Source organism: Sus scrofa, chromosome 4 (genome assembly GCF_000003025.6).
Source record: "Sus scrofa isolate TJ Tabasco breed Duroc chromosome 4, Sscrofa11.1, whole genome shotgun sequence".
NCBI classification, from domain to species: domain Eukaryota; kingdom Metazoa; phylum Chordata; class Mammalia; order Artiodactyla; family Suidae; genus Sus; species Sus scrofa.
Window position 1 is genome coordinate 37,277,190 of NC_010446.5, and position 12,927 is coordinate 37,290,116.

Consider the following 12,927-nt stretch of genomic DNA (forward strand, 5'->3'; position numbering starts at 1 on the left):
AAGAATGAAATTAGAACATTCTTTAACACCATACATAAAAATAAACTTGGAGTTCCCATTTGGCTCAGCAGTAATGAACCCAACTAGGAGAGACTAGGATCCATGAAGACACAGGTTTGATTGATCCCTGGGTCTGCTCAGTGGAATAAGGATTTGGCATTGCTGTGAGCTGTGGCATAGGTTGCCGACATGGTTTGTATACAGTGTTAATGTGGCTGTGGTGTAGTCTGGCAGCTGCAGCTCCAAGTGGACCCCTAGCCTGTGAACTTCCATATGTGGTAGATGCAGCCCTAAAAAAGAAAAGAAAAGAAAAAAGATAAATAAATAAATGCATAAATAAACTCAAAGTGGATTAAAGACCTAAATGTAAAACTCCTAGAGGAAAACACAGGCAGAACACACTTTGACATAAATTGCAGCGATATTTTTTTGGGTCTGTCTCCTAAAGTAATGGAAACAAAAGCAAAAATGAACAAATGGGACCTAATTAAACTTAATGAGTTTTTACAGAGCAAAGGAAACCTATGGGATGGGAGAAAATATTTGTAAATGATGTGACCAACAAGGGATTAATTTCCAAAATACCCAAAGAGTTCACAGAGTTTAATATCAAAAAAACAACCCAATCAAAAAATGAGCAGAAGACCTAAATAGATATTTCTCTGAAGAAGATATACAGATGGCCAGTAGGCACATGAAAAGACAGACAACATTGCTAATTATTAAGAGAAATGCAAATCAAAATTATAATGAAGTACCACTTCACATTGGTCAGAATGGCCATCATCAAAAAATCTACAAATAAATGCTGGAGAGGGTGCGGAGAAGGGTTCCTCCTACACTGTTGGTGGGAATATAAATTAGTGCAGCCATTAGAGAACAACATGGAAGTTCCTTAAAAAACTAAAAATAGAACTACCATATGACCCAGCAATTCTGTTTCTGGGCATGTATCCAAAAACGACGAAAACTCTAATTCAAAAACATACATGCACCCCAATGTTCACAGCAGCACTATTCACAACGGCCAAGATGTGGAAGCATCCTAAATGTCCACTGACAGACGAATGGATAAAGAAGATGAGGTAGGCACACACACACACACAAATATTACTCAGCTATAAAAAAGAACAAACAATGCCATTTACAGCAACATGGATACACCTAGAGAATATTATGCTTAGTGAAATAAATCAGAGTAAAACAATTCCTGTATGGTATCACTTACATGCGGAATTTCAAAAATAATACAAAGAATATATATGCAAAACAGACTCAAACACATAGAAAACAAACTGATGGTTACCAAAGGGGAGAGGGAGAGGGTCAAATTAGGAGTATGGGATTAACAGATACAAACAAATAAAACATAAAACAGATGAGCAACAAAGATTTACTTATAGCCCTAGGAATTATTATGAGTATCTTATAATAACTTATAATGGAATACAATCTCCAAAGAAATGAAATCACTATGCTGTATACCTGAAACTAACACAATATTATAAATCAACTCTACTTTGGTTAAAAAAAATGTAAAAATAAAATTCATGGTCCAATCCCTATTTGATACCTGACATCAAGTTTACTGTTTCATTATGATAAATCACGGGGAAAATAAACTATGATGATGTAATTCTGACACTGCAAATTGGAACTCATAAAACTCAGGAAATGTAAAAGTCAAGGTTCTTAGAGTTTTATTAACTAGTTTACATTTCTTTAAATGTAGAAGATAGCTTGCTAGTATGGCTGTAAAATTGAATTAAGAAACAGATAGGACTCTAGTAATTAGAGTATGGGCCTTGGCCCTATTTCTAGAAAGAGAAAAGAAGCAAAGGGTTAACTATCAGTGTTACATAGAGAGGAATAAATTAATTAAAATTAGCTTTTTAAGATGCTTACTTTCATTTTGAATCTTCTTGCATTTAAAAGTCACATTACTTATTCCTCATTTTGTACCTTAAAAATGTCAGGAGGCTATTTGTGTTAATTATTTATTTTTTTTTTTTTAGGGCCACACTTGCAGCATATGAAAGTTCCCAGACTAAGGGTTGAATCAGAGCTGCAGCCTTTGGCCTACACCACAGCTACAGCAATGCAGGAGCCGTGTCTTCTACCTACACCACAGCTCATGGTGATGCTGGATCCTTTAACCCACTGAGTGAGGCCAGGGATCGAACCCCGACCCTCATGGATACTAGCTGGATTCGTAACCCACTGAGCCACGGTGGGAACTCCCTATTTGTGCTATCTTTTTCAGGTAACTTAATTCCCTTGAATCAGTCATCTTCAACATGTCTGAATTAATTCCCAATGAGAAATAAGTTCAGTAACAACAGAACAAAAAAGATTTCACCAAGAAAAGAGCATTTCAAAAATACACAAAATTGGAGGTAAACAATTTAAAACTTCTACTTTATATTCATAAATAAACCTGTTTGAATGGTACGTTACTGTATCTGAGAAGTTTTTAAAGTAATACTTTACATTACTCAAATATATATTTTCATTCATATTAAAGAGGGGTGTAGAAATTGGACATTCTAGGATGTTTAGGAATTTTTTTAAGGTAAAAATTAAAGTCATTGCAACCTATAAAACAGTAGGTTAAACCATAAAAACAAAAATTAAATAAAACCAATCCAGGGGAGTTCCCCTCGTGGCTCAGCAATTAACGAACCCAGCTAGGGGACATGGGTTCTATTCCTGGCCTTGCTCAGTGGGTTAAGGATCTGGTATTGCCGTGAGCTGTGGTATAGGTGGAAAGCGTGGCTCAGAGTCCGCATTGCTGTGGCTGTGGTGTAGGCCAGTGGCTACAGCTCTGATTCGACCCCAGCCTGGTAGCCTCCATATTCCACAGGTATGGCCCTAAAAACAAACAAACAAACAAACAAAAAAACCCCGATAAAACCAATCCAAAGCGAGAATAAAATCAGAAAAACTGAAAACTACACAGGTCAATTAATGAACATATTAAACAAGAAGAGACTACATAAATGATTTTATTAAGAGAAAAAATATCAGGGGCTATGAGTTTCAACAGGAGATAGCAGGTATGCTAAAATAAAAGAAATAGGAAATTGCAGTCATAACTTATTGTGGTGTGCTAATGAATTTATAATGAAACATAAATGATGGGGGAATGTTCTCTCAATTTGGCATATTTTTTTCTTTGTTGTCCTTTAAATGTCATTTCATGGCTATGGTGATTATGTTCAAAAACATGTCTGCAAAGGAACAATGAAAAAAATATCAGGGAGCTCGAGTGTTTTGTAAATGACCCTGAGTTAATTAGAAAAATCTGCACCCTACCCAGGTCTTCTTCTCACGTGTCAGCTCTCATTAAATTAAAAAAAAAAAATTCATTTCAAAGTTAAGAAATCCTACAGTTAACAAAACTTTTTAAACTGGGATCAAATGGGCACATTCTTACGTTTCGGTATGATGTCATACACAGCTGAATTTGAATTTGCAAGAGTTATGAATGAGTTTTCAATATAAGAAGTATCTGATCTAATGCTAATTTTTCCTCTATCAGCTAACTGTGCTGGGAACAGGTGGCCCTGCTTTCAATTACGGAGGGCGAGCATGCCAGTGTGAGGCCTGGATTAGTTCACCTTCTCACGGGGAATTTTCCTCGGTTGGGAATGGATTTATTATGGCTTCACACATGGAATAGAGCTCATGTCAGCTGAGGGCAGTGACACATCATATGATTCAAATTAACCTGCTGTGGACTGTTCCGCGGGGCTTAGATTGTGTATTAAAATGACGACATTTTAAAAACAGCTTGAAAGAAACCAGAATTGCTGAACTGCAATGGTTCCAATTTGTTCCAACTAATCTATCACCTGCTGGAGATATTATTCTAGTGGGTTTCTGGTAGCTGCTGTTTTCCTGGTTTCTCCAAGCCACTGACCTTGCTAATGGGTACAATTGTTGCCTCTGAAGGAAGGGGGTGGGGGCTGAGAGAGCTTTGAAGGGGTTTTTTGATGTGGAAGTTGGGACCTACCATTTGCTCTAAGGTACTATTAAGTGAACAGAGGAAAAAAAAGGAATACTTAAGAACACCGAATTATTTTTCCAAAAACAAATGCTAAAGAGCAGCATTCCTAACACCTTGTTTAGAAATTTAAAATTTTACCCCTCCAAAAAATCTAAAATTCTGAATTGAAAAGCTGTTAAGTTTGCACCTTTATGTAGAAAATTTAAGGTTAATAATTATAATCAGTATTTCCCCTACTCTTCAGGGTCATAACTTATATTGCTACTACAATCTTAATTCAAGAACAAGTAAAGAATAAATGAAAAGATACTATTTTAGAGATGTAGCACGAAACATTCTTTGGGAATAATACATGCACATGGATTAAACTAATGGTAGCAAAGGACTCAATGATAATACTGCATAAAACTTAGAAGCATTATTTGCAATACTAAAAAAAAAAAAGGTCTTTTTCTTTTTCAAAGGAAAAGAATGGTATTGGGGAATATTATAAAGCTGAAGTTTGTTTACCCAGTCTTAGCATAAATAATATTGCACTTAACATACTATTACTAAAATCTGGAAAAAAAAATTTTATTGAGTTGCCAAAAAGCTATAAGACATTCCTATAAGCAAGAAATGCTTTAATATGTCCTGTTATTCCTACTGATCTCTAAATTAATACACAGTAGCTATATAGTGAGATAATATAATTATTTATATAATACCATCTACATATATATTTTATATGACAAATTGTTTACAGTAAGAAAACTTTTGTCTTAGAGTAAATTCCGGAGCAGTTCAAGGCTGTTAGGTTTATGTTCTAGTGGAATCCTACAGAACTGACATCATTCAAACTAATCTTCCCTCAAATAATTTATGAAAGAAAAATACTTTTAGTTAAAATGTTTTAGTCTTTGAAGAACTTAAACTATCTATTGGACACTGTATTTGATTTTTCATAATAAAAGTACCATTTAAAAAACTACTCATCATTTTTTGGAGTTCATGTCATGGCTCAGTGGTTAACAAATCTGACTAGGAACCATGAGGTTGCCGGTTAGATCCCTGGCCTTGCTCAATGGGTTAAGGATCCGGTGTTGCTGTGAGCTGCAGTGCAGGTCACAGACATGGCTTGGTTTTGGTGTTGCTGTGGCTGTGGCGTAGGCCAGCAGTTACAGCTCTGATTAGACCCCTGGCCTGGGAACCTCCATATGCTGTGGGAGTGGCCCTAGAAAATGGCAAAAAAAAAAAAAAAAAAAAAAAAGACAAAAATAAATAAATAAATAAATAACTACTCATCATTTTTCACTCCCCTCACCTTCAGTTTGAGACCAATAATTGTTATCGATGGTATTAAGAAAATCATATATGTATAGGTTTTATTAATATGAGTAATATAAAATCTTGGTACAAAAGGTGTAGTCCCCTGACCAATAGTATCCACTTCACCTAGGAGCTTGTTAGAAATGCAGGATTTCATCTCTATTAAATTACATTTGCATTTTAACCAGCTCCCCAAAGACATTCAAATGCACACTGAAGTTTGAGAAATGCTGCTGTTACATAATTATTTCAATTCATTTATTTAAAGGTTTCACTCTCTAGATAATCTATTGAATGGGTCTAAAATTAGAAATGGCATGTATGTAGTTTCCAATTTTAAAAAGTATAAGAAACACAAAAGCACAACTATTGTAAAAATCAGACTTCTACTACATACCTTGAATGACAGAATTATAAACATATAATTTTTCAATTGTACACTGATATTTCTCTTAAAATTCAGTGTATTTGGTTGCCATGAACACATGGCACACAATTTATCATTAACTTACAGACCTCATCCCCTTTATAAACAAATCGATCAAATGTTAATTAGAAGAGAATTTTCTAGCCAAAATGGTGAAAGACTACTGGCTAAAGACAAAAGAAATCTGAAAGTAAAAGAGAGCAAAAAGAAGTAAATGCTAGTTTCCCTGTCACTTCTCCAAGAGCTAACTTTATGTTCTTACCCTATTTCATTCCTGCTAGCGTGCTGTCTTTTGTCCTTCAATTGATGCAGTAAGAAAGCACTGTATCATAGTTTAAATAGATATTTTTTTTTCTTTATTCTTAGTGGTACATAAAATGTTTTTCTCTCAGTTGACGGTTATTTGAATTCAAGGAAATATGGTCCTTCACACTCACTAACCAAGTACAAGGACTCCACTCCTCCCAACCATCCCACTCACCCCAAAGGATTCTTCCAACTTTAATGACCCCCTTAGCCTCCATCATCAGCTTCTTGCGTTCGTATGAATGTCTGAAACCATGTCTAGATGCTTATAATGATCAGAAAAAGTTCTTCGTGCTTCTATACCTTTTCTTCTCCAGCACTGGAGAAACATGCTTAAGAAGACCTGGGTCCCTGGGAAAGGGCTGGCTGAGGTTGTTTTTAGGCTCTTTCTACCCCAGACACGATGATGGACCACCCCCTCTGCTCACAGCCATGGGCTTAAGGGCACTAGCATGCTACACACAGCACACGACCTGAATCAGGTCCACCTTGGGATGTTTTCCCATCGTCAAAATTTATGCCTTGCAGAGTATTGCTAGAGATCTTAAGAGAGTGTAACAATCATTGTTTTAAATTTGTAATGAAGAAACTAGTATTCTTCTGATGACTAACAGGTTCTGCAGCATTGTAAGTAGAAGATAAAAGGAAAACTGAAATGTACTAATTTTTGTTAAATAGCTAAGATCTCTGGTAATTCAGAGTTGAGGGAAGAGTGATGAAGAAGAGGGGAACTGAGATGAAGGAAGAAGAAACAGAGTAGCCAAAAGAGAGAGAAGGAGAAGGAGAAGAATATGAAGACGATAGGAAAAATCATTAATTATGCTAAAATTAGTGCAGTACAGAAGTGATCTAGGTCTTTGGAGTCACACAGATTTGAGTTTGAATGTATCCTCTGCTACTATAATCTTGGGCAATTCACTTCATTTTTCAAGACTTAGCTTCCTTATTCATAAAATAGGGATAATTGTAATGCCTACTTCTTGGGTTTATATGAGTATGTAAAGCAATTAGTTCCTGGAACATAAGCACTCAATCAACACTTCTTGATATCTAGATGTATCTATTTAAAATTGAGCTTTTATATGTGTCAAGCACTTTGCAAAGCATTTGAAATAAGTGTATTTATCTAATTGAATCTACCTACATAGACTATCTTATGTATGTATGTATGTCACATATCCTATCCACCCACTCATCCACTGCCCATCCATCCAACCAACCAAGCATCCACCCATCTATCCACCCATTATCTCTTTTATTTTCTTCATTTACAGGTAAGGAAACAGGCACAGGAGATTAGATAACTGCCTCAGGTCCCACAGTTAATTAGCAGAAAACATAGAAATAAAATCTTAAGTCTCTGGCTTCCAGTTTTTATTATTATTATTATTGTTATTATTATTATTACTATCATTATTATTATCTTTTTAGGGGCAGCACCCATGGCAAGTGGAGGTTCCCAGGCTAGGGATCTATAGCTATAGCTAGGGGCCTATAGCTATAGCTGCTGGCCTACGCCACAGCCACAGCCATGCGGGATCCAAGCCACCTCTGTGACCTACACCAGAGCTCACGGCAATGCAGGATCAGATCCCCAAACCACTGAGCAAGCAAAGGGATTAAACTCGTGTCTTCACAGATACTAGCTGGGTTCATTTCTACTGAGCCACAATGGGAACTCTCAGTTAATTATTTTTTAATTGATAACTACTTGGGTCAGACTAAAGGTAACTTTTCATGCATATTAATATTTGCTGTTTGATCTTTAGAATGGGCAGCCTGAGAAGAGTGCATACTTGGAAAACAAATGAACTACTTGCTTTTGGCAAGGAATGTCAGGATAGCGAACAACAGGTAACCTACATGTTAACAGGCTTACATGAAAAAAAAATTTGAATTATGAATTTCTTACCTGGTCCATTAAGGAAGTCTTTAATTTGCAGGGTCACAAGGGAAGGTGGAATACCACTTTTGCTGTCTATTTCTCCAGGCACTGTCTGCAGCCAAACTGTGCAGTAATCAAGGGCTTCAGGCAGAGTCTTCCCAGGATCTGAAGTGACAAAATTAAAATTAAAAATGTCAACTATCACACAAACATCTATTTTGGTGCAAGAGTTTTGAGCTGATAAAGAAAAAAATGGTTAAAATATTGAATGTAACTTTTGTTAATTCATGTGTATATACATACAGTACACGAATACTTGTGCGGAGAAAGAGAAGTACTCTCTATATGATGGAATGATGAAATCGTGTTTCCCAGAACCAGGTCAAGAGGAAAAGATGGAAAAAAAAAAAAAAAAAAAAAAAGAGGAAAAGATGTTTCAAATCTTAGCTCAAATCATCTTTGAGTGAAGGTAAAGTTTCTGTACTCTGAGATGCTGACTGTTTACAGTTGAATAGTTAGATTTTTTTTTTTTTTTAAACGGGATGTTGGAAATGAGTTAAAAAAGGGGTAACCTTTTCAGCTTAGAAAGAAGCATACACATGTTCAAAGACACAGTGGATTAGTACTACTTAGGGGTTATTTGATCTGTTTCAGAGTTTTACTGACATTACAATCACTTTTACTGCTGGGCTTTTGAAGTTAACTTCAGTAGCTTTCCCATAACTTTCTTTAATGATAAAATTGGCCAATCTTTTAATAGTTACAATTATGACTAAAAGTTTACTTTTTTCAGTTTTGAATTTTTCTATTAAATTTTAAACTTTTTAAAAGGTTAACACTGTATATATTTTAAAAGTATTTTTGAGCTATTGGTGGTGGTAAATGGAATTTGCTTTTTAATGTTTGGCAATCCACCGTTTTTATTGAAATAGCTCTTTGAATAAAAACGACTGCTGCATCCTGGCATACAATGTAGTAGGCTTTCTAAAAACTTCTAAATATTCAGTTTTTTAGTTTCAAGATTGTTTTACTCTCTGGGTTTTAATGGTCTCTGAATGTCAATTTTATAGGGATGTTCTTGCCATAGAGTCCATCTATTCCATTTTCAGTCGATTTGAAATGTGTTATTAAAGTGTTATTTATTTTAGGTTTTATTGATTGAACTGCTTTCAAGAATAGCATTTACATACTGTGTATTATATTCAACATATGGTTATACAGTATTACTGTCATATGTGAACTGGGCATATAAATTCTGCCTTGGAATTTGTATTTCTTGACCTTATCATGTGATCTTTATGAAATTTGGCACATATGAACCTTTATGTGATTTCAAAGGAAATATTGAAAGCAATTGATCGTGACGTTCGATCTATGTGGTAAAGATCAAACACAAAACTAGTGCATTCTTCTCTTTTTATATGATCAGTGAATTTAAACCAGTGAGAATATGCATAGTAGATCCATTGCACAGTAACACTATACTATTCTCTCTTTCAAATATAATGTGAAAGGATGGCAAAAGTCTGTTGTTAGTAGGATCTATAATCAGTTTGTAGGAGCTACAGAACCTGCCAGGACCCAAATGTCTATTTCTAAGTCTCACCTGTGTAGCCCTCATTAAGAAGCCATTATTATCAAATAAGTGATATTGTCCAGACCTATACAAGGAGATATAATTCTTCATTTTGAAGAGGATAAAATCTAGAGAGAGAACAATGATATAATGGAGAAAACAAAAGTAAGTGACGTAGCTAAATAAATAATGAACAGAGGTGAATTAAATTGATGTAGAAATATTAAGTATAAAAAACTGGCAAATTAAACTTAGGGTAATAAGTAAAACAAGGTATAGAAATCAAATATTTAAATTTGTATGACAGAAAAGGGATATCATGACTACATAAAGAGTTTGTTCAATCAATATAGATACTAAGAAAAATGGGTAGAGGACAGAATAAGCAATTATTTAATGAAGAAAATAAAGAATAAATAAAGGAAAACAAAGTCCATAAAACAGTTAAAAGTATAAATATTAAGAGATACCAAATCTTAGCAATCATCAAAGGAAAAAAGTTTTTTAAATAAGTAGAATTTTCTACCTATCAAGCCAAGACTAAAAAAAATTGCTAATGCCTATGTAATACACACATTCGGAGAATTGTTTATCATAGCAAAATGTAGAAAACAAACTAGATGTCTATCAACAAATTAATGTTTACATAAACAATGATAATCCATACAATGTTTAAAAGAATCAAGAAGATTTCTATGCATTGACATAATGGCCATGTAGGATTCATCTTCTAAAGATATGTATTTATTCATTTTTTATTGGGTTCTTTTTTTGTTTATTTTACTGATTTGTAGGAGGCTCCTTATGTTATGAGTGTTACTGATTTGTTTGTCATGTGTAACAAATGTTTTTTCTTGGTATGTTAGTTGATTTTTAACTATATTCTGATGCTTTTTGCAGATATACTTTTCAAAATAGATGTGGTTAAAAATTATTATGTCTAATGGATTTATCCCTAGGTTTATTATACATTTTCTTGAAGCATTTTCAAGATTTTATTTTTATCTTTAGCTATTTAATCCTTCTGGAGAGCACTGTTCTATGAAAAACAGGAAAAATTTGCTCAGTCTCACTACTAATTAAGCATGCACAAATTAAAACAAGAAATACAAAATTTTCACTCATCAGATTAGCATAAATTTAAAAGACTGGTAATATCTTATGTGTGGAAGGAGAAAAAAATGATTCCCTAATGTATGGTGGATAAAAGTATAAATATAGTATTTTTGAATGGGTGGGAGAGAGCATTGGAAATGAATGTCTACCCAAATTCTAAATATCCATGCCTGGTAATCAAAATGGCCCCTGTAGGAATCTAAAAGTAATACTTAAGAATACAAAGATAAATGTCCAACGAAGTTGACCACAGTATCATGAGAAATATTTAAAATCTGGGAAAAATAAAATGAAATATCCATCTACAGACAAATGATAAAATAAATCATAACTGCACTGCGGATACCACATAGAATACTATGCTGCTGATAAAAAGAAGGGAGTGACTGATGTACTGATATAGGAAAGCTTTAAAATGTCTTGTTAAGTGGTATTCCCTTATGGTGCAGTGGGTGAAAGATCTGGCATTGCCAACTGCAGCGGCTCAGGTCGCTGCTGTGGCTTGAGTTCAGTCCCTGTGCCAGGAACTTCTGGAAGCTGTAGTCAATAAAATGAAATATAATGCCTTTTTAAGTGAATAGAACAAAGAAACAGACCACTAGCTTTGGTAAATTCAAAAGTAAAAAGCTCATCTGCATACAAGTGCTCACACACACACACACACAGATGATCATCTTCAGGAGGATCCTAAGCACAAACTTATATATGGACCTGATGAAAAACAGGACTACCTACCAAGCATTCACAAAAATTAAAATGAGAAAAAAACACTTCAAAGGAAATTTGATGTCCTACCTTTAAAGATACAGACTAGAGGAAAAGCAAATTCTGATAATGTGAATGAAGGTTTTCCAAGTAGGGGAGATGGGTTTTATGCAGGTTGCCTCTCTTCTGGTAGAAGTTAGAGGGCCTGGCTATCTGGCACAGAGCCTAGGAGTCTGCACTGGGGCGATTACAGAGGGATATGACTTAACAGAGATAAAATAAACAATCTGGCAACAGTAAGAGGCAGAATAGGAATTAGGAATTAAAGAAAATGTAAAAGTCTAGGAAATGTATCCAAGGAATTAAAAATTTCAATCACTGTTTCCCAACAAAATATTACTGGTCTAATGTTATTACTGGTTTAATATTACCACACACCTGGTTTTAAAAGTGCAGCTATATTTTAGAGGGCTGATAGAGGAATAGAATAACTGAAATTAAGAACATTCAGGAAAAAAGGGTTTCAGAGTTGATGAATATTGAATGTATGACAGGGCTGGTGGCTACTCTCTTAGTTCTGGCTAAAATCTCTACTTTGGATATGCCTGTAGTCACTGTGTGAGGTGAAGCAGCAGTATTAGCAGAAAGGTATGTCAGAATCCCAGAGAACAGCTTAGGTTTGCAAACTACTATTTAGTCTCTCATGTTGTAATGGCCAGATGAGGAGAGGCATGACTTCTAGACTTCCTGTACTGTGTTCCATTTAGCTTCTCCTTAATTCCACCAACAGGTCTAGAAACTAGGATTCATAGTACACAAACTTCAGAGTCAATATAGCTGGGAAAGCACCAGATAAACCAAGATTAAAGATTAAAGATTAATATAAATGGTGTGACAAATAGGGATGACTGTTTCATATTGGAAGCTCCTTTATACATTGCCAGTTTTCTTCTTCATACTTAGCAAACATCTGTTTATTTAAGTCCAGGAAGCTCTCAGAAAGAATAAGCTCCTGCCGATGTTGATGACCGCATTCACATTTATACTGTTGTCCCGAAGAAGCACGAGAAACAGGAGAAAGCCGTATCTTCTTAGGAGTTAAAGAGTGTGGGAGATGGGTTAGAACAAATGACAAGCTGCTCATAGCCATAAACCTTGTTCAAAGTCACTTAGAATTCCATTCAGTGAGAGACTGGTATTGACAAAGTTATCATATTTTGTTTTTCTTCTGGATGGATCTGGCCTCCAAAAAAGAAAATATTTCCATCATGTCATGCCCCAAAGAACACCCACAGAAGAGATTCAGCCTCAAGTGCATTCCCAGATGGATGAAGGTAATACAGGTTTTCATAAAGACTTGATTCAGATGATATTCTTTGTGCCTGTAGATTACTCTGCTCTTTTTCACAAAACCTTCATTTCACTTAACTGTTGGAAGGTGGTTCCTCTGACTCTGATAAAATGATCTTTGTAGTACTGCTCATTATTGCTATTTTTTAACACTGAGCAAACATCCACAGAGTTAAGTATGTCTTTGCTTAATTTTTGAATTATATAACTTTTAACATGATTCACTTTGGTTAACTCAAAATAAA

At 34.9% G+C, this 12,927-nt stretch overlaps 1 protein-coding gene across 10 annotated transcripts in view; it reads right to left on the reverse strand.

The window, feature by feature from the left end:
• The window catches only part of VPS13B (vacuolar protein sorting 13 homolog B), a 735,231-nt gene that overhangs the window by 191,261 nt on the left and 531,043 nt on the right, over positions 1-12,927 (reverse strand). For all 10 annotated transcript variants that reach the window (XM_021090606.1, XM_021090607.1, XM_021090603.1 and 7 more), the window contains one exon: positions 7,963-8,100. In XM_021090606.1, the coding sequence (XP_020946265.1) occupies positions 7,963-8,100 (138 nt within the window). The remainder of the gene's footprint in view (positions 1-7,962; positions 8,101-12,927) is intronic.